The 25,582-nt window shown below is 37.3% G+C and overlaps 1 protein-coding gene across 1 annotated transcript; it reads left to right on the top strand.

Annotated features, from left to right (window-relative positions):
• Positions 1-709: 709 nt before the first annotated feature.
• Positions 710-10,781, top strand: LOC121326309 (5-hydroxytryptamine receptor 7-like). Its single transcript, XM_041269565.1, has 2 exons — positions 710-1,227; positions 10,001-10,781. The coding sequence occupies exons 1-2, from the start codon at positions 710-712 to the stop codon at positions 10,779-10,781; spliced, it is 1,299 nt and encodes a 432-aa protein (XP_041125499.1).
• The last annotated feature ends 14,801 nt before the right edge of the window (positions 10,782-25,582 follow it).

Raw genomic sequence — 25,582 nt, 5'->3', positions numbered from 1 at the left:
CGTGCGTGCATTTGTCTTCATTCTGTGGCTGTCGCGCAGTATCTGCAATGATTTATTCATGAAAGAATGTGGATTTCCTGAAATGAATGTGCCTCTCCAAGGGTTGTTTCATTTTGTTTAGTATTTTGACTGTTAAATGAAAAAAATATTTCTTGGTGGATTTGAACGTAATTAGAAAAACATGAATGGAGCTGCAAGTCATCCGTTAACGTCCACAGTTAATGGAATTGTGAGGTTGCCGCTGCTGTGAATGTCCCTGTGGAGTATACGCTACCTTGCCCCTCGGTTCTAACGGAATGATTCGCAGTATTGCTCCTCGTTTCAATGGGAGTAGAAGTGCTAAGGAGGTTGGCATGTGTTGATCAAACTTTGGATTACAGACACGGCAAGGCAATTGTGACCTTATTTCAGAGGAGGGGGGAGCAAATATGTTTAATCTTTAGTTAACATAATGTGTGATTGTTCTTATTCACGTATACATTGTTGATTTTAAATGTTTTTTTTTTTTTTTTTTTTTTTTTTTTTTAATTGTTGTTATTACTCCATTCATTTATGTTATATAAATATATAAATTTATTTTTAATGTGCAAGCTGTTAGGCATGTAACATTCAGTCCGTATCTGCAAACATGACTAGAGTGAGTTTAACCTGCTGTGCAAATTAAGGGCATCTAGAAGGAATTATAAGTGCTTTTTAAAACCCGACAAGGATGATTGTACACGGCAACCCGAGTCCAATATTTAACAGTTACCTTTCCTTGGGGGAAACAGAGGACCTTAGGCACTGGCTGGGATTACCCCCATCTTTGGTTGTGACTGAGGGGCCCTTCCCCGCTTCCCCCGAGCTCCCGACCCAGGAGCTGCAGTTTGCCAACAGGACCAACTCCACGGACTGCGGAGAGGAAATCTTGTGGTACGGGGACGTGGAGAAAGTCATTATCGGGATTGTCCTTTCCATCATCACCCTCACCACCATTGGTGGGAACTCGCTCGTCATCATTTCGGTCTGTATAGTTAAGAAGCTCAGGCAGCCTTCTAACTGTCTGGTGGTGTCGCTGGCCGCAGCGGACCTATCGGTCGCCCTGGCGGTCATGCCCTTTGTCATTGTCACAGACTTGGTGGGCGGGGAGTGGCTCTTCGGAAAGTTCTTCTGCAATGTCTTCATTGCCATGGACGTCATGTGCTGCACCGCTTCCATCATGACACTGTGCGTGATCAGCGTGGACAGGTATTATTATTATTATTATTATTATTATTATTATTATTATTATTATTATTATTATTATTATTATTATTATTATTATGTAATAAAAATATAATTCTAAAAGGGCAGGGGTTTAACAAAGGAGCACAAGGCCTGTGCTACCTGGCTGCCCCTCCCCACAGCAGAAATGGGGACTGAAAAACAATTGGATTTTTAAATAAAAACTAAAAACAGCTGTGTATGCACAAAAATAAAAATATATAAAAACTTAAACCGAATACCTTTAAGGTATGAATAAAATAAGTGTTAAAAAATAAGTCTGCACTTGCAAACAAACACAAGTGTAATGAGAGAAAGATAAAGACTAAAACAGTGATTTATTTTTAAATAAAAATAAAACACCGAAATCAAAAAGTTGTGAACAAAAAAGATGCCCTATTACTTAGTAGTAGTAGTAGTCCTATTTAAAAGCCCATAATGGGACTGTCCAAACTAGAGGACTACTCCAGCCGTCAAATGATGCCACCCAGAGCCCACTGGTCGACAAAGGCCGAGATGTCGCCAGCAGACTCCGCGTGGGCGTGCTCTAACTTAACCCGGGACCGGACCAGGGCCCTGAACATGGCTCCGCAGTCAAAGACCCTCCCCGATGATCTTACTCTTCCTGGTCTTGTAGATGGCCAGTCTAGCAAGAGCCAGGAGCAGATTCACCAGGAGGTCTCTCTAGTAGTAGTAGTCGTCCTCTTTAATGGTCATTATGCTGGCTACACCAGCTGCCCGCTGGCAACTGGTATGCACCGGCTTCTCAAAGGCAACTGGTGAAAAAATTCAGTTCAGCACCCCCTAAACAAAAGGGGGTGCTAACAAAGACTGGCCATTAACTAATTAAATAAAAAAAAAAACGGTTTAAAGTAGTAGTAGTAGTAGTAGTAGTAGTAGTAGTATGGCAGGTGCTGCCAACAGGAATTTGAGTGTGCAAGATTAAAAGACCTGCTCTGAATTAACTGTATTGACTGCTGTACTGCCAGAGGAGCGCTGCTACGTTGCTATGTCAGTGTGAGACTGCTCTTATGCCTTGCGGGAACTTTTTTTTTTTAACATCTCTATTTGCGAATAGTGTATGGGATTGTCTTTTCCCCTTCATCTAAGTTTTTAAATTACTACTGAAGATGTATTTGTCACTAAATTTACTTTTCTGTTGTACGATGGGTCATTCAAACTTATAAAACGTTATATGCTGTACTGCTCTCAATTTGTATTCCTTACAGAATAGGTGTCATCTCAATACCTGTCAAATTGTCCTACTTTGTACACTGCGCATACCCAGATTATTTCCCCCCTTGCACTGCACATGCCCAGATGCTTTTTCCTTGCAGACGAGGATGCCCATGAAAAACCAATACCCAAGTCTTTGCATATGAAATATGTGTTAAAACTTACATTTTACTCCACATGTAACTAATTACTATTATATTAAATACAGAGAGCTGCTGTTAACGAATGGTAAAGTGTAATAGAGGGAGTTACATCATTTTTTAAATGAAAAAGCAAAATATTTTTTGTTACATTGAAGCACAGCGTTTTCTTGAAGCTGTAAGTAACTTCAAGAACACCTTTGATAAATTGTTTTGCAAGAGAACAGTGTATGACATTTTGACAGTCCACACACCCCCCCATCAAATTCTGGAACCTTCATACATAAAACTGCCAAGGTATGAAAATGTGACAGCACCCATCAAATTTTGCTACCTTCAATAAAGAACATTATCAAAGTGTGATATATTAGTCATCTATCAATTGGTAGACCTTGAACAGTTACAAAAATACTGTATTACATTTTCACATCACACATGATTTGGTACATATGGGAACTATATGATTTTATATTTCTTTATTATTATTATTATTATTATTATTATTATTATTATTATTATTATTATTATTATTATTATTATTTTATTACAGATATTTGCCTGGTATGAGTTCCAATACTATTTGTCATGTTGCTGATATTAGTTTGAAAATAAGTAATGTTAATTATATAACACTATTTTAGTTCTGCTATATATTTTTTTGAGTCTTTTTAAGCTATTCTCTATATAACCACCAAGATTATTATTATTATTATTATTATTATTATTATTATTATTATTATTTATTTGGCAGAGGCCTTTATTCAAGGTGACTTACATGTGTTACAGGGCAGTACAGGGTTACAGTGCAAGCTTAATATTTAAATAGTGTAATTTACAGTTAGTGCAAATAATACTACTAAAATACAATATGAACTAGGATGCAACAAATTATAACTACAATAACATAGAACTGCAATAGTGCAAGGACAGTTGAGGATCCAGTAACGTGGTGCATAGGTCAGGCATGTCAAGTGCATAATATAGGAGCAGTAGCGCAAGAGATCTAAAAGTGCAGTCCTAAACAGGTTGATCTTGAGGAAGAAGGCAGTAAGAGCAGTCCTAAAGTTCTCCTGTAGCTGGTCCCACCACAGAGCAGCTAGGGAAGAGATGGAGCGTGCAGGGGAGGATGGAGAGTGGAGGGAAGGTATGACCAGTCGGCTTGTAGAGGAGGAGCAAAGAGGGAGAGAAGGGGTGTAGGGAGACACAAGGGATTGGAGGTAGGAGGGGGCAGTTTGGTGAAGAGAGTGGTAGGCAAGAACAAGGGTCTTGAATTGAATGCAAGCAGAGATAGGTAGCCAGTGGAGGGTGCAAAGCAGAGGGGTAGTGAGGAGCGAAGTTGGGAGAATACAAGGTGAGCAGAAGAATTTTTAATGAGCTGAAGGGGGACTAGCAAGGAGAGAGCTACAGTAGTCCAGTCTGGGTAGTATAAGAGCTTGGACCAGGAGTTGGGTGGAATAGGTAATGAGAAAAGTACGGATTCAGTAGATGTTGCTATGAAAGAAACAGCAATTGTTTGTTAGGGAGGAGATGTTTTGAGAGAAGGAGAGGGAGGGGTTAAGAATAACACCTAGGTTTTTAGCAGGAGATGGAGGGAGTGATAGTCAAGGGAGACTGAGATGGAGAGGTCAGAGGTGGGAGAAGAGTCAGATTTAGAGAATTGGAGTTTGAGGTGGTGAGAATACATCCAAGTTAAGATAGCAGAGGCATTCTGAGATGCAGGAGGAGATTTAGGAGTCAAAGGAGAGGAGGATCTGGGCATCATCCACGTAAAGGTGGTGAGAAGCCAAAACAGGAGATTAGTGCCTAGCAAGCGGGTGTAGAGTGAAAAGAGGATGGGTCCCAGGACAGATCTTTGCATTACATCTGTAGAGAGGGGCGAGGAGAAGAGGAAGAGAGAGAGAGAGACACACCAGGAGGAGGAGAGGTGGAAGGAGAGGTTAGAAAGGTAGGAGGAAAACCAGGCAAGAGCAGTGGCTGAGATCCCCAAGGTCAGAGAGAGGAGAGGAGAATAGCATCAACAGTGTCAAAGGCAAAGGAGAGGTCAAGGAGAATTAGGAAGGAGGAGAGAGAGGCAGAGAGAGAGGTTTCTGTGGAATTTGCAGGACAGAACCCGAATTGGAGAGGGTCAAGCAGAGAGTGCTTGTGAGGAAAGATGCCAGCTGGCAGTGGACATTATGAGCATCAACAATTTACTCAAAGCCTCCACTAGTGTTTTCTACTATTATAACAACCTTGACTTGCATAAAGAAGGAAAAACACTGAGTGAAATAGCTTGCATCACTTGATTTTCAAGGTGTGGTATCCAAAGGATAATCAACAAGTATAGAGAAACATCATTTGCAATTGACAAACCCAGACCCAAAAAGCTGTCTAACAAGCAATACTTGAAGATAATATCCTTAAGGAATAGAAAGAAGACAAGTGTTGAATTGACAACAGTACTGGCAGAAGGCACAGGTGTCGTTGTCCATCAAATCAACAGTACAGGCCACTCTTGAAATCAGGACTTAAAGGATGTGTTGCAGTAAGAATACCTCTGTTAAGAAAGGGGAACAAGACTAAAAGGCTAAAATACGCACAAGAACACAGAAATTGGACTATGGAACAAGGGTCAAAGGTGCTTTGGACTGCTGATGGATTTTCTTCTTGGACTGAAATGCACTCAACTTTATCATTTCTAACTTAATACTTTAACTTTTAACTTTTTTTACCACTGTACATTTATCCCCCCCCCCCCCAAAAAAAAAAAAAACACATTTTACTGATGATTATTGTGAGACAAGAAAGCAGTGAAAAAAAATGAAGCATTTTATTGTTTCTGAAAGGGGCAGATAATCCACGATGTCGCCCCACTGATGGTCTGGCCAAACCCCAGGATCGTCACACCACACAGTTTCTGGTGGCTTGTACGGGCATTTTTCAAGTCCAACCAAGCACTATATATATATATATATATATATATATATATATATATATATATATATATATATATATATATATATATATATATATATATATAGTTTTGTTTTATTAAATTACAATTTATAGATACAAAGCTTTGAATACAGTATTAATTAATACATTTTTTAGCAGACAAACTTTTTCAATAATGCCTTCATCAGTGTTCTGTTGCGGGCACAGCTTGTTAGCATGTGGATGCTATTCAATTCCTTAGGGAATGTGGATAAGCTGGACAGTCAACAAAACCTTATTTCTAGAGAAGAGTGTGTACGGTGAACCATACAATAATACAGTAATCTGTGACCCAGGAAAGACTCTGCCCACCTCTGGACAGGTACAAAGGGTTATTCAAAATGTATCATATAGGGTTAAAGAGTTTGTAGATTCAGATTACATGTTCTCATTTATTTTTCAATTCCTCTTACTTTTTATATTGTGTTATGGTGCTTCAGCTATGAGTTCAGGAGCTGCGCTTCAGTGCTTGTTGCCTGTCATAAATATATGTAATGTTGGCTTAATGTTGGCTCAGCCACACTGTTCTATGTTGGTAAGCTCCAACAAACTTGATCCGAAGGGGCAGATCATTAGATGACACTGGCTCCTCATTCTAAAAATACTTTTTTGGAACGGTCCAAAATGAATAATCAAATATGCGTCACACACATTTAACCATCACGGAAGTCCACATTGTAGTTGGATATGTGAGTGCTGACTGTATATGTATATATCATGGTGGTGGAGGGCCATCGCAGTTTGTTCTTAATTGTAAAACATGGAAGTTCATCACCGTAAGGTATACTTTGCTGAAGTAGATGTTTTTTGGTGTCTAAAAAAAAAGGATGATATACCCAAGTAGATTTTTATCATAATATATGCAACTATCATGATACGAAATATGTTATCAATAATCATTTTCAGCTGTAACCCATAAAAAAAGAATAAAACAAACAAGAGAAACACTGTAGTGTAATGCAATGTTTCTGTTTGGCTGAGAGTTTCTCTTTTTGCTCGGAAGTTTGAGAAGACGACAACTCTTATTTCATTCCATTTCTTATTTAAGCAAATGACACGTTACATTTCACTTGCTTCCTGTTAGGTTAAATATCCAGAAGTAAATAAGCAGACTGTCCTCCAGGCAACTGTTCCTGGCATTATGAGGATTACTGAATAATTCACAACTGCGGCACTACCTCAAGACTGAGTGGGACTTTCTCTGAGTTTCACAGGCACTCACTTAGTTGCTTCTTACGGGGTAGGTCTGGTTGGGGAGGATTGTCAAAGCGAGGGGTGGATATCTAATGGATATTTAACCCAGTGGAATGCAAAGTCTAATTTGCTTCATGAATCTGAAGTGGCGCATAAAATATTTTTCTTGCATGTTCAATTGGGTGTATAGGAATAAATCAAATTAGTAGCCATAACTATAATAATAAAAAAATAATTTATCATGCCCACCAAAATAAATTGTTCTCAGTTTTACGCTCTCAAATGTGTCATCATGCTTTGAAACCCAAGGGCTAGGTGTCTAAAATACAGGTTCCACATTTGCATGGGAGTGCCTGATGTTTTGAAGCAAAGAGCTTGCAAGAAAAAAAACATAGTTGCAGAAAATGGCAATTGTGATACAGCGCCTTGTAGGTTAGGTGAGCCGTGTCACAGTTTAGTGCAAAAGAAGTTACAGAAACACTATATCAGAGGGGCTGGGGCTGAATACTATGCCATCAGGACTCCAAATCAGGCGACGAGAGATTTGACAAAATATTCAGACTTTGATCAGGGATTAATATTGGGGGAATTGTTCTCCAAAATGTCTCCCTATGTCACTTAAAAAGGGAACACAAAGTTAGAAATGCTATAGTGTTAGACCCCACTATTGGATTAAATACCTGGTCAACTTCCTTAATTGTAGAAGTAATGATTATAGGAGTAAGGATTTTTTTTTTTTTAATGCTTCCTATATTAATATGCACTCTGCTTTAATTTCATATACTGTTGCATTACCAAAAGCTTCTCTAACCTAACTAGCACCCTAAGATACTTTAAAAACCTTTTAACCAATTCCCCATTGACATGCCATAACTCTGTGAACTGGACACAAAAAACTGCTGACTAAACATTAGGATGTGTGACAGGATAGCGCTGTGGCCCAAGATGTTACCATCATGAAGGAGCTCTGGAAGCTGCAGTTAAAGCGCTGTTGAGCATATTTATTTGCAAGACAAGCAGGAACAAAATGAAGACTAGAACAAATAAAATACAGCAACAAAGTAAAGGGTTAAACAAAACACATCCAGACACAAAACACTAATGTTCAGGCTGGGCATTTACCTTCACAGAACACCTCAAATACTCAACCCAAACTTTTACACCATATGGCTGGGGCTTGATTGCTGATTAATTATTCAATCAAGACCCAGCCATATTCCACATATGGATTTGGCAGGGATGCAATTAACCCCATCCCAACCAAACTTCAATGCAAAGTAATTAAACTTTATTTATACCCAACACCAAAACCACACTATTTAAAGCGACAGGGCTTACCCACAGCGTGTAAGATGGGTATGACACTAAACAGTGCCTTCCAAAAAAAAAAAACTTTACTGCTGCTGAACCAAAACCGTGTATTGTGATGACCTGTTACACATACACATATCTATATGTAATAGTACCATCTCCTGCATGTAACGATAGCTGTATTAAACAGTGTTAAAGAGTAAGAGTGAACTGGAATATGAAGTGTTTTCATATTCTTTTAAATGATGGATACGGGGTGTTCAGCTGTAATTTCTGTCTCTTCTGAAACTGTGATGTTTGTAGAATAGTTGTCGTTAACTTACATAGTTTCAGGGCGGGGGGGGGGTAATGATTCTGTAGCGAGAACTCTGTCACTTGAAGAGCTTATTAATAATAATGGATGTGTGTCGTTCCCTGTCCCCCCCTCTAATTATAATGGTTGGTCTCTTACCCAGAATGCCAAATGACAATGACAATGGCGATGTTGAGGCTAGGTTCAGAAGTATGAGCTCATCTGGACTGAGCTAGGTTCAAGCTGAAAATTCTCTACACTGTATTTACATAAATATTGCAAAGTCTCTTAAATGAATTGCATGCAACTTCCAAACCGTGTTTGCCTAAATAAATGGATGCTACTTTCAAGTCTGACTGTCATTAGTTTTCTTACAGCTAGCCAGGAATATTTAGAGAAATCATCACAGGGGCAGGAACTAAGTTGCACAGCCCTAGTCCTCTAACCACCTCACTGGAGAAACTCATCTTTTACAGTGCTTTAAAAAGGACACTAGTTATTAATCCTGTGATGATCTAAACAGAAACAGAAATGGAGAAGGATAGAGGACACCACATGTATGATATCACACAGGTCATCAATTACATAATAACATAGAATGCTATTAAGTGTTCCCTAAAGTGAAGAATTAAACAACTAACAATACAAATAGCTTATATGTTGTTCAGTATAATATAGCGATAACAAGATAACATTCATAAAAGCAAATTCCTAAGGAATGTAGAAGGGATATCATTTTTTACTTTTCTAAAGAATACAGAATGCAGCTGATGGGTTGCTAAAGTGATCTATGCAAGGACACCCATAATAAAAAGTACACATGCACTTGCAGTCTGAATAGTATATAATTCAGTGCTGGGAATTGCCTGTAGTGGTGTTTTGCTATTTGTGGTTCCATTGTTATAGAATATAAATACAACTGGGTTAAAATGAAGGAAGTCATTTTGGAAGATACATTTCTATTGTTGTATTATTTGTTCCACTTTGAGTTTGAGAAGGTCATTTTTCCAAAGATTTGTTATTGACTGTCCAGTTTGGCCTTTGATTCTGAAATCTTAAAGTAGCTGTCGGTGGTTTATGTCACCCGAATTGCCTTTTATCTTCCCCTTACTATTTCACACTATTTGCCATCATTGTGAGGTGTTATGGGCTCCAATTGCTCCAGTTCTGAGTTATCTTCCTCTACCTAGCTTTAAGCTTAATTGTATTTTGCTATATAAGCTTTTCATGTTACATGTGACCATAAGAAAAACAACATAATTTTTAATTGTTTTTTTTTTTTTAAATGTAAGCTACACACAAATGGTCTCTCTAACCTTAGAGAAAGTTTTCAAATATATATTATAAAATGTCATGATCGAACTAAGTGCTCTGACTGGTTGTTAGCAATCACATCACATCACATCACATTCAGGCATTTTTTTGACTTGTCAGAACTTTTTCTTTGCCTCATCACATTCTTAATACTTAAACTAACTGCATAAACATCCCTTTTACCGACTACAATCTAGAAAGTTTCGGCCAGTTGTTGATTACAATATGCAATGTTTTATTTACTAACATATTGAAGGAGTTTTAACAAGAATCAGAAACATTTCTATTCATTTTTCAGGTATCTGGGGATAACCAGGCCCTTGACATACCCGGTGCGGCAGAATGGGAGGCTAATGGCGAAGATGGTGTTCATCGTGTGGCTGCTGTCTGCCTCCATCACCCTGCCACCCCTTTTCGGCTGGGCCACCAACGTAACGGTGGAGCATGTCTGCCTCATCAGCCAGGACTTCGGCTACACTGTCTACTCCACAGCTGTTGCTTTCTACATCCCCATGACAGTCATGCTCATCATGTACTACCGCATTTACAAGGCAGCCAAGATCAGCGTCAAGAAGCACAAGTTCACTTGCATCCCACGACATCCCAACCGCAATGGTATCTACAGCATGGACCAGGAGGTGCGGGTGGGTCAGCACCGCCATGTCCCGCGCCGGGACAGGGTGCCGGAAGAGTGCGCCGCGCTCTCCAAGCTGCTCCAGCCCAACCGCAGGAACATCTCCATCTTCAAGAGGGAGCAGAAAGCCGCCAGGACGCTGGGCATCATCATGGGTGCCTTCACCTTCTGCTGGCTGCCCTTCTTCCTCCTCTCCACTGCCCGACCCTTCATCTGCGGCATCAAGTGCAGCTGCATGCCCCTGAGGCTGGAGCGGACCTTGCTGTGGCTGGGCTATGCCAACTCCCTCATCAACCCCCTTATCTATGCCTTCTTCAGCCGGGATCTGAGGACTACCTTCTGGTTCCTGCTCAGATGCAAATACAGAAACATAAACCGGAGGCTGTCTGCGGCCAGCATGCACGAAGCGCTGAAAGCAAAGGAGAGACCTCAGTGCATATTGTAAAACAATGAACTCACTAACTTAACTAAATAGCTAAATAAATAAATGCTTGGATCGGTGGACTTCCATGGCTGGTGGTCGGCTGTGGCCAGTCTAACTACTTCTAAAATGCCTGGTGCGTGTTTGGGTAGTGTGTTGTTTACTGCTCCAGCTTCTACATATTTTTAGGAGTGAATTCTCACTCACTTTGCACTGGGCCATCTGGCTCTAACACAGTCAAACTCTTGAGTGCTCACACTAGATAGGCTTTTAGAGTGCCGGACTTGCCCTGACAGGCATTTGAACATAAGGGGGACTAAAGGACCTGGTACTATTAGGGCTGGCTGTGCTCAGAGTTCTTGTTTTTGCAGTGCTATCCCAGGTGAAGATGTGTTTGTAGCTCAAAGTTATTCTGCAATGTACACATTATTAATATTATTTGAATTGACTATGAAAGAAAATATAATGTTCCATTATGTAGATATATATATTTAGTATATACAGTACATATTTCAAGGTAGATTTGTACTAGTGTACCATTCATTCAAGTGTGTATTTAAGTCAGCATTTCACTATGTAGGAACACTTGCAAGTTTGTTTGAAAGTTCAGTCTAAAGAGCTATTGAAACAGTGAAACTTTTGACAATGTTTAGGAACATTATTTGATTTGCATGGAAATAAATGTATTGTGAGATTTTTCTTTGCTGGTCACACATGCTTTTGAAAATTAATTTCTTACAAAACAAACTGCCTTTCCTGGAGTCCTAAGTCATTAAAATGACAAATGGAAAGTTTAAAATACAATAAAAAAATATTTATCAGAACTCCTAAGCTTTTATTCTTCTTGTAAGTTTCCTTTTTTTTTATTACAGCCTGTGTTCAATCTTATATTTCTTTTGTGTGTCCTGATAGCTTTGAGACATAGTGGGACACCAAGAGATGGTCGAAAATAAAATAACCCAATCCCCACTTCTGTTAAATTGCATTTTGAAAGACAAATTGCTCATCTAATTGAACTGCCCAACATTGGAATTCAATATAACTTTTTACACACCGAGGCAAATACATGACAGCTAGACACCCCAACAGAATGCATTCAATTTTGTCTACTCTTCCATTGGAGCTGGAGTGGACTTGCAGTGCTTTTTCTGACCTAACAACTAGTACATTTACAGTGCAGCCACAGTATTTTGAGTGCCTATGTAATCAAAATACATGTAATTCCTATGCACTAATATCAAAATTCATATTATAATAATGACAATTCAGTTAGGAAACTCTTGTTTAATGAAGGACATATAAGATACTATCTATTCGACTGACAATTTTATCTGGTATTGGAAGGCCCTAAAATATTCTTGATGTTTACGTGATTAGATCTAAGGTTAAAGGGAATTCTCTGCCTGAACCACTTTGCTTAAATTACACTATGTAACACAATTTTTGTTCCTGGGTAGTAAGTGTTATTTCCTAATTGCTTATGCCTCAAAAGTATAGAAAATGGCTATTATTCCCCACAAACTTTGCTTTTGTGACCAGGACAGTGATATTTCAAAATATCACAATTTCCTATGGGAAAACGGGCAAATGTGTGTCTTTTCGTTCACATAAAGTCAGAAAAAAACAACATATGAATCCAAATTAACATGTATTTATACTAAAGTAATACAAAAATGACTACAAAAGATTTAGAAGTGAGTAGTTTTTCGAGATTTACGATTATACTATATTTACAGAATATATATACATGTGACAAACAAAATATGTCAACTGTTAGGATGTTTTACAAGTCTATATAATCCTATAAAATTTAATGATAGATTTTTTTTTACATACTAGTAAAATGTCATGCAAACAAAAAGAAAAATTTACTTGAATTAGACAGTACGTCAGTTTTCAGACAATATTTACTGTTCTCGAACTTAATCTGACATATGCGTCAAAAGTCTAGTTATAAATTTTGGGACATGCATGGCTGCATTCCCTTTATCCATTGTAATCGGCCCACTATGTTTTCCTTTTACGTTCAAAATAAGTTATAAGAAGTAACTTTGTACTCAACGGGTGTGAGGCAAAAAGGACTATTCATAACATATTTAACAATATTCTATGCAGGAAACGAATATTGCACTTTGACTACAGTAAAACTCTTGTAAAATAATTTTTGTAAAAATATGACAAAACAATACCTATTAAATTATAACGTGAAACCTAGTTCATCAGAGTTCAAATACATTTGATGCAGAAACAATTTTTTTATACAACCACCTGGTCACCAAAAATTTTTATAATTTTGTTGTTTCGTCTCAGAGTCGTCTCAAGATTATCTAAAGAAATGTCTTTGATTATGTCCAAGAAGTTGGTGGACTGGAATGTTTTTTATCGCTCTAATTGCAACACATAAGGAAAAATGTCTAGTCTCAGTATATTTCTTTACACTACTAATGTCAAGTGGTTCACCTGGTCGTTGACACTCATTCTTTCAAAAAATAAGCGAGATTCACTTTTTATTAATTTTACCTTTTTCACCCTCATGAATCACTGGACATTTCTTTGCTTTTTTGATAATCGTTAATAATAACAATCTAACAGTTTTAGTACATTTACATTAAATTAAAGTTAATACTTAGTGACCTTAGAAATACGAAATACTATTAGCAATTATTATTTTTATTTGTATTAATTACAACATTAATATTCTTTAACTTTGTGTTGGATGTTAATGTAAAATAAAAATTGAGTAATTAGAATATAGCACCTTTCATAGTGGACCACCATCACAAAGCTCTTTACAAGATACAAGACTAGGGTGTGTGTGAACTATGCATCAGCTGCAGAATCACTTACAACAACATCTCACCCAAAAGACGGAGCACAAGGAGGTTAAGTGACTTGCTCAGGGTCACACAGTGAGTCAGTGGCTGAGCTGGGATTTGAACCAGGGACCTCCTGGTTACAAGCCCATTTCTTTAACCACTAAACAACACTGCACTCCTTTAGAGCAATCTCGTTTTATATGTCAGAAAAGATCTCATTTAAATCGTCGTAAACAGCATTTGTCGTCTTGCAGTAACCAAGTGAACTTACCAGGTCCACCTGGACACTAACTTTGAATAAATCACCACACTAAATGTTTGGTTCGTGGACGTCGTCTGTATGTTGCTACAGTCCAAGCACCTGCAGCGTCCCGTGTAAATAAAGTCGGGGTAGGAGATGAGAGTTTCCTTTACAGGGCACCATTTACGTTCATTGCTCGTCCCCCTCGACTCTAAAGGAGTGAACTAATTTTCATGCAGTATAGCAGGGGGAGCTGAATCGTAAACTTGATTATAAAGTCAACAGCATATCAAGTGGGTAAATTTCATGATCACTGTAATGACTTCTAAGGCATATTGCTAGGACGTTTTGTTTCTGGGGTCATATAAAGCTGTATCCAACTTAATTTTTTTTTTTTAATCCAAGTATGAACTGTCCTTATGAGTGCAGAGAATATAAACCATGTTCACAGCGCTGTATTGGTGCATAACTGTAGAACTGTATAAAAACAATATAGGCTATGTAATAAACACAGACAGATGGACACGCTGATGACGTTCCTCACATTTTTATATGGCAGCTCCATATATATATATATATATATATATATATATATATATATATATATATATATATATATATATATATAAAAGCTTTTTTTTTATTTTTTTTTTTTTTTTTTTAATTCAATTCAAGTCTGCAAAATATGAAAGTGCCTAATTTTGGTTTGAAACTGGAAAATAAATGGTTACCATGCACAGACATGATGGAAAATACTTTACAGTGATTGAATCTGTATTTGTCACATTTTTTTAAATTTCTTTGTGCAAATTCCACAACTGAACATGTTTTAAGAAAAATAAAACCGAGCTCAGTTCTTCTCAGTGCTGTGAAAGAGTGGGATGGAAATGTCTGCTCTGCTCCAGCAATTACCCGCTCCGCTCCCCTGCTAAATATACAATTGGCTCGCACTCCGGTCCCCGCTCCCCGCTCCACTCACACTCTCTGTTCCCAACAAAAGCCTTATTAACTAATATGCCAATAACACCATTTGTTATAATATGCATAGGGCCCCCAAAATATGGGTTAGCAAAGGGCCCCCAAACACAAATAGAAAAGTTAAACACTATGCTCAGTATTTCAACATTTTAACCCACAGCCTGCTAGTTGTCCTCTCATATTGCCTTCATTAAGGACTGAAAAATTAACCCAAGGGCCCCACTCCAATGACACCCCTGCACTTAAAATTATTTTCAATTTCTTTAGGCCATGGCTGCTACAGGAAACTGAACTACAAACTGTGATAGGGTGCTTGTGTCACGTGTGTGGGGTAATCGCTGCTTTAAGAAATACAAAGAGACAGCTGGGGGTGGAGTTGAAAACACCAGCACAGACGTGCGGGATTTATTCACAAAAAGAAAGTAAATAAAGGTGACGTTACCAGCCATGCAAGGTGTGTGGTGGGTTTATAATCACAATAAAGGCAAAAGAATGAGGTGGTGCAAAAGGCCTAATCTAATACACCACCTCACCCTTAGTATATATACCCTTCCCTACATATCAATATTCTGAACTAGAAAGTAGATAAATAAATGAATAAACAACTCGGATATACAGTAGATGCTGCTTATTAGAACCCTCACCGTTCCCAGCAAAAAGTTATTAACCGAAATGTTATAAAGCGAAAAAGCCACATTTTCAGGTGTATGTATGTGGACAGCCAATGTATACTACAGCTGTAGAAACAGCGCACTGAAATGCATGCCTTGGTTCATTACAGAGTTAAAAAAATAAATATGAAACACGCCAAATATCACAACAAACAACTGTTTACTAATACTACATGGATGTGTAAACAAAAAAGTATATACAGTACTGTATTATACACATAGTACTACAACATATTATCAATATCATTAAAAACAATAGACAAACTTGGTATACAGGACTTACATTTAATGCAGAAGCATAATTTTATTAGTTAGACAATTAGCTGTCCAATGTTTGTTTTTTACGATTTGCCACCTCCAATTGTAAATCACTGTCACAGATGGCTTGAAAGATATGTATGGGTGGTGACGTCAGGTTCTGGAAGGAACACACAGGCAGGCAGTACTGTTGTTGAAGCTGAGATGCAATGGCTGCGCTCAGTGTTTTAATGAACGAAACAAAAGATTTAAACAAAAAAACAGCACATGGCACTTGAAGATAAAATAAATAGACAAACAACATTAACACACCACATGCAACACAACACATAACACACACATGGACGGGACACACTGCCACAATCACTCTTAATTTTTCATGCAGCTTCGTAGTCAATCTCAAGCCACGTTTCTGGCATACCCTGAAGAAAGTGTGGACAGCACGCAAATGTTCTTGAAGCAAAGTTTTTTCGGGTTAGCGGTCTGATACAGTATTCTCTTCTGGTTCTTCAATCTGTCAGTGCTTATCAGCTCTGACTGTCTCCAAAAGTTCTGCATCAGTGAGCTTACCTGCCATCTCCTCCTGACTGTCAAACTCTATGATGGTGTCAAACTCCTTTGCTGTCAGATTGTCTGGAACATAGTGCTTCTAGAATCTGAACTTTATTGACTATAGAAAGGTCTACATGTTTTGAAGCCACGATGACGCATGACAGCCAAACTCAATAAATGTACAGCTGCATTATGAAAACTGAAATATAAATAGATGCTGCAATGCATGTGTGCAATGCATTCCTGTGCGTGGGGTAGCCATAGAAATTGTATAAAACGTTGTCATTAAGAGGCAGACAGTTGCTAATATCCAAAGTCCATTAACATTAAGTCTATGGGATGAGATTGGTTCACGTGAAAATGTTATTAATAACCGAAAATTGTCTTTATCAGGGTTGTCAATAACCTGCATCTACTGTATTACAAATGGTATAAATAAAGTGAATGGGTCTTCATCGGTCAAGAGTCAAAATAACCTTCTCCAGACTTTGAGTGTCTAATCATTTGCTCTGACAATATAATGGTCTTCCAATATCCTGTTATCACCCATCTTATTTATCATCTTAAATTTGCAACAACATGAGTCAGTCCACCAAGACTGCTTCATGTTATTACTAATAATAACATGCTGCCACGGTTCAGCATGTTTTAGCCCTACAAACTTATAGGTTTTTTATACGTTATCATGCAGGGAAACAAAATGTTATTGCAGATTTTTTTAAATCTCAAATTCCTGATTCCACATTCCCAGGGGAGGAGGAAAATGTGAAAAAGGCTGCCTGTGCTTTCTCACTAGTACCTAATCTCCTAAATTAAACAACCACATTAAATCCAAACAGAACTAAACACAGCACTGATAGCCTGAGTTACGAGTTATGCTTGTAAAGGCAGTTTCACTTCTGTTTGAGGTGATAATGGTGACCGCGGTGGTTGGTCTGTGCGCAGCTATGCGAGCACGTGCACTTTCATATTTAGTTAAAATAGCGGGGGTGCACCCATTGAAATGAATAAGGAAGGATTGCTTTATTTACTGCAAGGTCAACTGAACACAGATTGCAATATGTATTTTAAAGGATAAAAATGTTGTTTTCTTATTGATATACCTGTATACATATTAAGAGAATGTATTTAGCATAAATAGTTGCCTGTAAATAGAGGTATAAAAGGGCCAGATGAGTGATTTCAAAGAGATAGAGGTTGTTACTTTTTCAGTCTGAGCTGATGATGAAGACTTTGAGGTTGTTACTTTTTCAGTCGAGCTGATATACATATATATATATATATATATATATATATATATATATATATAGTTATTATATATTATATATATATATATATAATAATATCTAAAAGAATGAGTGCTGTGAGTCTAACTGCCGACAATAGGTAATTAAGTGAGACCTATTGGCTGGTCATTTTTGTGATATTTTGGTATTTATTTATTTTATTTTATTTGTTCCTGTGTTTTGGTGCTTGTCCTGACTGGCCAGTTTAAATTTGCATCTCTGGTTGTTCGACTCCATCCTTTAAACTTTCTGCCTTCTGCCTCACTACACCTGTAAGCTGCTATTCTCTAAACATAGCATCAAGCAGACGAGATACAGAACACATAACTCACACTGAACCTAAGCCGATTTTGATTATATTTTGATATGTCTTGAGATTTTGGGGCAATGTAGAATTGTAAAACTACATTCTGTATTTTAGTTTGTCATGCAGAATTTGAGATAATGTTGCTAAAGCAGACATACAGGACACAGAAGTCCAAAAGCAACACAACAGCTTTGTATGCAAAGGTAAATTGTCATTGTAATTCAATATTATGTGAATAGCATAATCAATAACACATTTATAGATTGTATGTAACCACTTATAACAGATCCTTAAACTAAAGTGTTACTAAAAAAAAAAGAATACATTCTTGCCTGTTCCTGAGACATACACTTCAGTGATGCATTGCTGTTTTTGCTCTGCATAACACAGTATGAAGTTAATGAAAAAAAATATTAGACTATAAATCTCAGAAAAAGTTATGTTCATAAATACAATATAAATAATTTGTCAGAGAATTAAAATAAATTAAACGGGTAAAGAAAAAATACTGAGAAGCATAATTTAGCTGCTCACTTCTGCATTTGTTTTTGTATTTGCACTTTGAAATATGTGTTTGCTCATAAGAAATAGTATCTGAAGACTTCTGACCTAATCCCGGAAGTACAATGTGCCCTGAAGTTTTCAACCGTCTCATCTTAAATACAACCGACAAAAATAGACAGACAGAAAGAATCAAGATTGCCCTTTCAGTGTTAATATTTCAAAACAAGAAATATTTTCAGGTTACCTTCCACTAATCTATCAAGTATAAATATTTTATTATTAGTATTTATTATATTGGATTATTTATTTATTTATTTATTTATTTATTTATTTATTTAATGCTTTGTCTCTTAGATTCAATTTATGTAATTACATTTTATGTAAATGTGTTTTCTATGGATTGAGGTAACTCAGTGTCTGGAAAACTTCTTCAAAAGTCACATCCATAATTTGTTGCTAGGTAGTGATGCAACAGGGTTGCCACTGCAGACATGCTAACCAGCAAATAACAGAACAACTTGCATGCAAACATATTAATGCAGTGTAGCAGGGCTTGGGCCCTGCAAGTGTAAAAATGTGTGCTTTGTGGCAGGGACAGACTGAAAAGCATCCCTGCCAAAGCTAATTGCTTTTGTTTAATTTAATTGTTTAATTGATTTAATTGCATTATTGTTTGATTTAATTATTATTTGCTATTGTTTTATTGTTTTGGCAGTTGGCTTGTTATTATAAATTGGGGCCAGCTGTCAGGTATAAAATTAGAGCAGCCAGTCTGCTCAAGACTTCTGCTGTGTGAAGAGCCCAACTGTGTTGTATACTGAGAAAAGGTACTTTGTAAAAATTAAACCTATGTTTGGTTTAAGTGCATTTGTTTGAACAGGAAAATGGCTTATCTGCATATAATCTGCAAATGGCTTATCTGCATTGATGGACAGCAATCTTCAAGTCATGCCACAAATTTTTTATTAGATTTAGGTTAGGGCTCTGACTGTGCCACTTAAGGACATTTACCTTTTTGTTCCTTAGCCACTCCAATGTAGCTTTGGCTGTGTGCTTTGGGTCGTTGTCATGCTGAAAGGTGAACTTCCATCCCAGTTTCAGCTTTCTTGCAGAGGGCAGCAGGTTTTCCTCAAGGACTTCTCTGTATTTTCCTCCATTCATTTTCCCTTCTATCCTGCCCCTATCCTGGGTTTGCACCAAACATAACACTTTGCATTTAGGCCAAAAAGTTCAATTTTAGTTTTGTCAGACCGCAAAACTTTTTGCCAGATGGCTACAGAATCTCTTGAGTGTTTTCTTTGCATATTTCAAATGGGATTCAAGGTGGGCTTTCTTGACTAATGGCTTCCTTCTTGCCATCCTACCATACAGGCCAGATTTGTGCAGTGCTTGGGATATTGTCACATGTACACTTTGTTAGGTCTTGGCCATAAAAGCTTATAGCTCTTGAGAAGTTGCCATTGGCCTCTTGGTAGCCTCTCAAGTCTCCTTCTTGCTCGGTCATCCAGTTTGGAGGGATGGCCTGATCTAGGCAGGACCTTGGTGGTGACATATACTTTGCATTTCTTAATAATTGTCTTCTCTGTGCTCCAAGGGATATTCAAAGCCTTTGATATTTTTTTATACCCATCCCTTGATCTGTGTCTTTCAGCAACTTTGTCCCAGAGTTCTTTTGAAAGTGCTTTGGTGCTCATGGTTGAGTCTTTGCTTTGAAATGCACTACCCAGCAGAGGGAACCTATAGGAACTGCAGAATTTATCCTGAAATCATGTGAATCACTACAATTTAACACAGGTGGATGCCACTTAACTTGGCGTGTGATTTTTGAAGGCGATTGGTTACACCTGTGCTAATTTAGGATTGCTATTACAAGGGGGGTGGACACTTATCCAACCAAATTATTTCAGTTTTTATTTTTTTATTAATTTTCTAGAATATTTCTTTCACTTGGAAGTTGTGGGGTAGGATGTGTAGATAAATTTAAAAAAAAAACGACCTATTTTAATGCATTTTAATTCCAGGCTATAAGGCAACAAAATGTGAAAAGGGGATGTAGACTTTCTATAGGCACTGTATATTCCATTGGGGTCTGCAGTATCAGAGCTGTCATACTTATACTCTGAAGTAATGGGGCTTAATCCTGAAGTGCCATAGAAACACATTTCTGGCACTTAGAACGTGACCAGACAGTACTTTACATGGACATTGAAAAAATATGTGAACCACTGGCATTCATTGGTTATTTTGGCTTTGCTTCTCGATACTTTTGACAGTTTTTTAAAGTCCTAATATGCTTTCTTGTACTATCAGAGAACCACCACTGTTCTCAAATGCGTATTTGTAGGATTTGCCATCCCTGCAGCATTTGCATCACAAATACCCTAAGCAAAGTTATTTGGAGCTTGTCCCCATTGACTCCCATTATAATAAGGTTAGGACATTCCAGTGTGCTGATAATAAGCAGAGAGTGATATTAAGCAGGTTTGACTGCACATTCATCAAACTTTGTGTTTGGCAGGACTGGAATGCAATAGGTGACACTTCTAAAGAATTTTTTGCTGATAATGGCAAGAAACTTTACTGCAGCCCTAGGTATCATATCTGTTTTTCAAATTAAGTTCTTCTTTCCTGGAGGCTTCACGATTCTTGTAGTAATGGATGGGCAAATGCTAAGGTTATAGGTCACTTTTCACCTACTGATAGATTTGTATTATATTAGAGATGTTTGGGGGTTATAGTTGTGCCTGAAGCTATACTGTGAGTTGTTTGGGTAGTGCGAACTTGTTCAAGACATCTTTTTTTTTTTTTTTTTTTTTTTTTTTTAAATCTCTTATTTGTAGGCCCTAAATATAAAGTAGTACACCCCATTATGGACAGAAATGCAAGTTTATAAGATGTGTTGAGAAGTCTATGTTTCATATTGGGGAATCTTTAAGAAAAAAAGTATTGAACTGGTTTTAAAAATGAAACGGACAAGGCTTTAGATATCAATAGTTCTTTAAGGTGGCAATTATGTATTTTTAATTTGATTAAGGAAGTATCCATTCTTGTGTGTGGTGATTGATCCTTGCTTTTGGCTGACAATATACTTGGTTATATAGTTAGTTGATAGAAAGGCAGGAATTCCCTTGAAGTTTACTTGGAAAGTGATTCCAACGTTTTCCTTTATAGCATGAATAGGAGTGCCAAGCATTTGTTTTAAGCCTTGCTTACTCTTCTTATTGCCTTTGGGCAGGCTTAAAATAATGTTTTAATGATCACATCACATTAACAAGTTCTAACCAAGGGTTTAAAATCCAGTTTATTGTGCAGGGAATCTTCATGTTCTGTATTTTAATGCAATAGATTCTGAATTCAACGCTATATGTGAACCAAAGTCTTAATCTAATAGCTGCTACACTATTGCAGTAACTTTGAACAGTACAATCTGAATTAAAACACCTGAAGTGATTCGTTACCGTGAAGTGGCAGCAACTTCACCTATAGCATTGACTTTTGAAGTGATTGCAATCAAATAAAAAAGCAAAAAAACAAAGATCTTCAACAAAATTGAAGGGGGGGGGGGGGGGGGGGGTAGTGATACTGTTGCTAGAGCTAATGAGAGATTTAAATGTAATTATGGAATGTCAGAAATTAAATTCAAACTTTCCCTTTTAAACCCTAAAATATAAAGACAAAGACTGTTTTATTTTAACAATTCATTAATAAAAATGCTTATTTTATTAAATTAGGAATGTTAATAGTTTAGATCTTAAATGTAATCCAAATGTTAAAACTTTATAGTTTTGCATTGTCAAAAACACAGATAAAAATGTTAGTCTTAGTGTTTTACAAAGTAGGCATTTTTTCATTTTAGCAGGTTGCTTTTTTTTTTTACAGTAATGTTCAACATTTCTGCACAATCCTTTCCATATACAATTGAACGCTGTATGCATACACAAACGCCTGCTGCAGTGCTGTATAAAATAACGATAGAGCTTTTATGTTTGGTTACAAATTCCCAATATATTAAAACTTAAACCTGTTTAAGGTAAAGTTCAGGTAGTCAAATGAAAATGAACAGCCCTAGTTTAGAACTCTTTGTGTTGCCTATTTGCTCTTGTGGTTCTGATCATGTGAATGTTGAGGATTTTGTTTTAACTTGCCTGCTTGGTAAACTGCTAAAGGATGGGTGGATACAAGTGTTTTTTTGTTAGAACCTCTGCCTATTTTTCTCTATTGAAACCACTGTTTAAATTCACTCCCATGGGCTGACAAGTGACTCACATATTTTTCAAGGATTTTTTTGTTTACTAAAAATAAAAGGAAAAAGAAAAGGGGTTTCCTGCATGAAACCAGCAATATCCGATGATCGAGTGCTGAAAGTACAAAATTATTGTAGTAAGTTTCCCTTATAAGTATTTCTCACAGTTTCCATTATAAGAGACATTCGCACACGATTAAGTGTATTTATTTTATATTTTTTTTATTGGTACTTTAATGGGTCACATGAAGATTACATTAACTTTTTTTTTTTTTTTTTTTTTTTTTTTTTTTTTTTTTAAAGCGAGGCATTGGCAGACATTGGTTATTGAGTTTCAAAAGATCTTTTGGCTCTGCCTCTCGGTATCATAGGCAATCGCACATCCATTTTTCTAGAACCAAACACTTCCCTTCAAATGGAAATGATTCTTTAACATGTTAGTGTCTATAGAGAGATCATACTCTCATCCTTGTGCATTATCCAAAGTTGAACATGAATAGTCTGTTTGATTGCTTTGTACCCTGTTAACTATTCAGTCTTGCAGCAGTGTAGACTGCATCCTGGTGGATTGATTTTGTTTGAGATGCACACAGCCTGCCTAATGACTGATCTCTGCCTCTGCATTTCTAAATAAAGCAATTGTACAGACTGAGAGGAGATCACCTGAAAACTAAACCATGGCAAGACATAAAAAATCCAGTGTTTAAAGAAAAGGGCTTCTAACCAGGAGATCCAAGGTTCAAATTCTGGCTCACTCACTGACTCATTGTGTGACCCTGAGTAAGTCACTTAACCTCCTTGTACTCTATCTTTCTGGTGAGATGTTGTTCTAAGTGACTGCAGCTGATGCACAGTTCACAGACCCTAGTCTCTGTAGGTCGTCTTGGATAAAAGCGTCTGCTAAATAAACAAAAAATAATAACTATCACTAATAACGACTGTATGGAAGTGTTATTTACTGTATTTTGTTAAATATCTGTTTTTATGACCTTCCAACTGAAATACTTCAACTAATAGATATTGCTCCATACTGTAGCTGTTCAAACCTTGCAGGGGTCAATCTGCCTAGCATTCCCCTGTACAAATACTATACATCGTCACCTGCATCTAAACATCTCATGTCTCATTTATACTTTTTATTTTTTTGCACTGCATGAATGTTTCCCCTGATAAGATGATTTGAGATCTAAGATATAGGGTCCCCATGTGGCTCACCACACCACATGGGTTGCAGGGTGTCATACAGTCAGGGGAGCACAGATTTATATCTTGGCTGTGAGATGTCTGGTCTGCTGCTAGGAATTTGAGGGAGTGTTGCACTAGGTCTGGTGCTCCTGTGGATTAGCGAGGTAAAAATGTCAGGGAATGTTTCTCCTTATCACACTGCATCGGCACCTACTGGCCAGGTGCCTGATGAGTTCAGGGGGACTCCTACAGGGCTGCCTTTGTCTTCCAGAGTGCAGTAGCTCGCTCACATTCACTCTCAAATACTGGGTGAAAATAGGCTTGTTTGTGGGATTGGAGGACACCCACAGACCTTCAGTTCTCTTGAGCTGTATTGGGAATTGCTCCACTGAGGGAACATAATTGGACATTCTAAACTGGGGAGAAAATCAGTGGTAAAATAAATTACTTTATTGTCAGAGGTACTGAGCAGTGGTGGTGGTGGTAAAACATGCTACCTTAATACTGTATGAAGTGAACTGCGTCGCATGGTGGGTCCTGGAGTTCTGGAATTAACACACATCTCCCTTGATTTAAATAGATGATCTTTACCCTGTATGCTGCATGTATCTTATTTAAAAACAGGGCTTTTAACTTCATCTCACTGACAAGGGGCAGAATGCGTATCTGCATCACACAACACTGCTCGTTACACCAATTTACCGGTATGCGTGCAGGGGTTTACTGCTTCATCTCTGGAAACCATGTTCAAGTTATGTGTAATGTGTAACTTGTCTAATACTGATAACTATAATAAAGCCAGTAAACATTTCTCTGTAACTACATGTCTTTCTTGGCTTCAGTATTATCCTGCACCTGAGCCATGCTGATGGACCCAGACCACCAGAGGGAGCCATCAGAGGTCTGGTATTTCAAGGACAATGCTTTCCATGAACAGTGCTGAATACATTTTTTTTTTTTCCATCAATAAATCATGTATCTAGTAAGCATGCCTCTAATGGACAGTTTATGTAATGGTACAAACTTTAAACTGAATGTGTAAATATGCTTATTCCATATATGCTTAGTTGATAACAAAAAGAGAGAAACTACACGCATGGGTGTTCCAGAGTGTTTATGTATTTAATATTCCAATAGTCAAGTTGTAGAATATTATTAAATATTTTGGATGTGCACACAGCCAAAGTCTGAACCCGGAACCCTATTTCAAGTTGATTCCTGGTTTGTGTGTGAAGCTGAGTTGATGGTTCTCAGCAGATAGATCTCACACAGCAAAGAAAGTAGTTTTTTTTAGGTTTGATGAGGAGACAAAAATGTCTGTTGTGAAAAGAAATTGCATAAATTTATTGCAACATTTAACTAAAATAAATTTAAAAAAAAATTAAGGATATTTAATTAAAAAATAAACTTGTAATATTGTAAAAGTGTGAGTTCTGTTACTTATATGCATGTTAATGCCATGGCTCATGTGCACCCGTGGTTAACTCGACACCTTAGATAAGTCAACACTAAATGGCATCACCGTGGGGTGTTGAGTTAACCAAGGTTGACTGTAATCACAATGTTATTATGCATAGTTACAATGTAATCATGTGTAAATCTTTTTCCACAATATATTCAAGCACACAGTAGTATCAGAAAAGGTTAGAGGGTTAGGGTTAGTGATAGGGTTATGTCGTTCAAATACATTTACACATTAAGCACAATGTAGCTATGCATAATAACATAGTAACTACACGTGAGTTTGCATGTATTTACTAAGTAACTTCGGTTTAAATACACAG

This window comes from Polyodon spathula, chromosome 2 (assembly GCF_017654505.1).
Source record: "Polyodon spathula isolate WHYD16114869_AA chromosome 2, ASM1765450v1, whole genome shotgun sequence".
Taxonomy (NCBI): domain Eukaryota; kingdom Metazoa; phylum Chordata; class Actinopteri; order Acipenseriformes; family Polyodontidae; genus Polyodon; species Polyodon spathula.
Note: the sequence above shows the minus strand (reverse complement) of the source record. Positions and strands in the feature narration are given on the sequence as shown.

Excerpts from the sequence above, each read along its gene's own strand:
- LOC121326309 (XM_041269565.1), top strand. The coding sequence starts at position 710 with ATGATTGTACACGGCAACCCGAGTCCAATATTTAACAGTTACCTTTCC. Across the intron at positions 1,228-10,000 it reads TGCGTGATCAGCGTGGACAG|GTATCTGGGGATAACCAGGC; the intron begins GTATTATTATTA and ends TTCATTTTTCAG.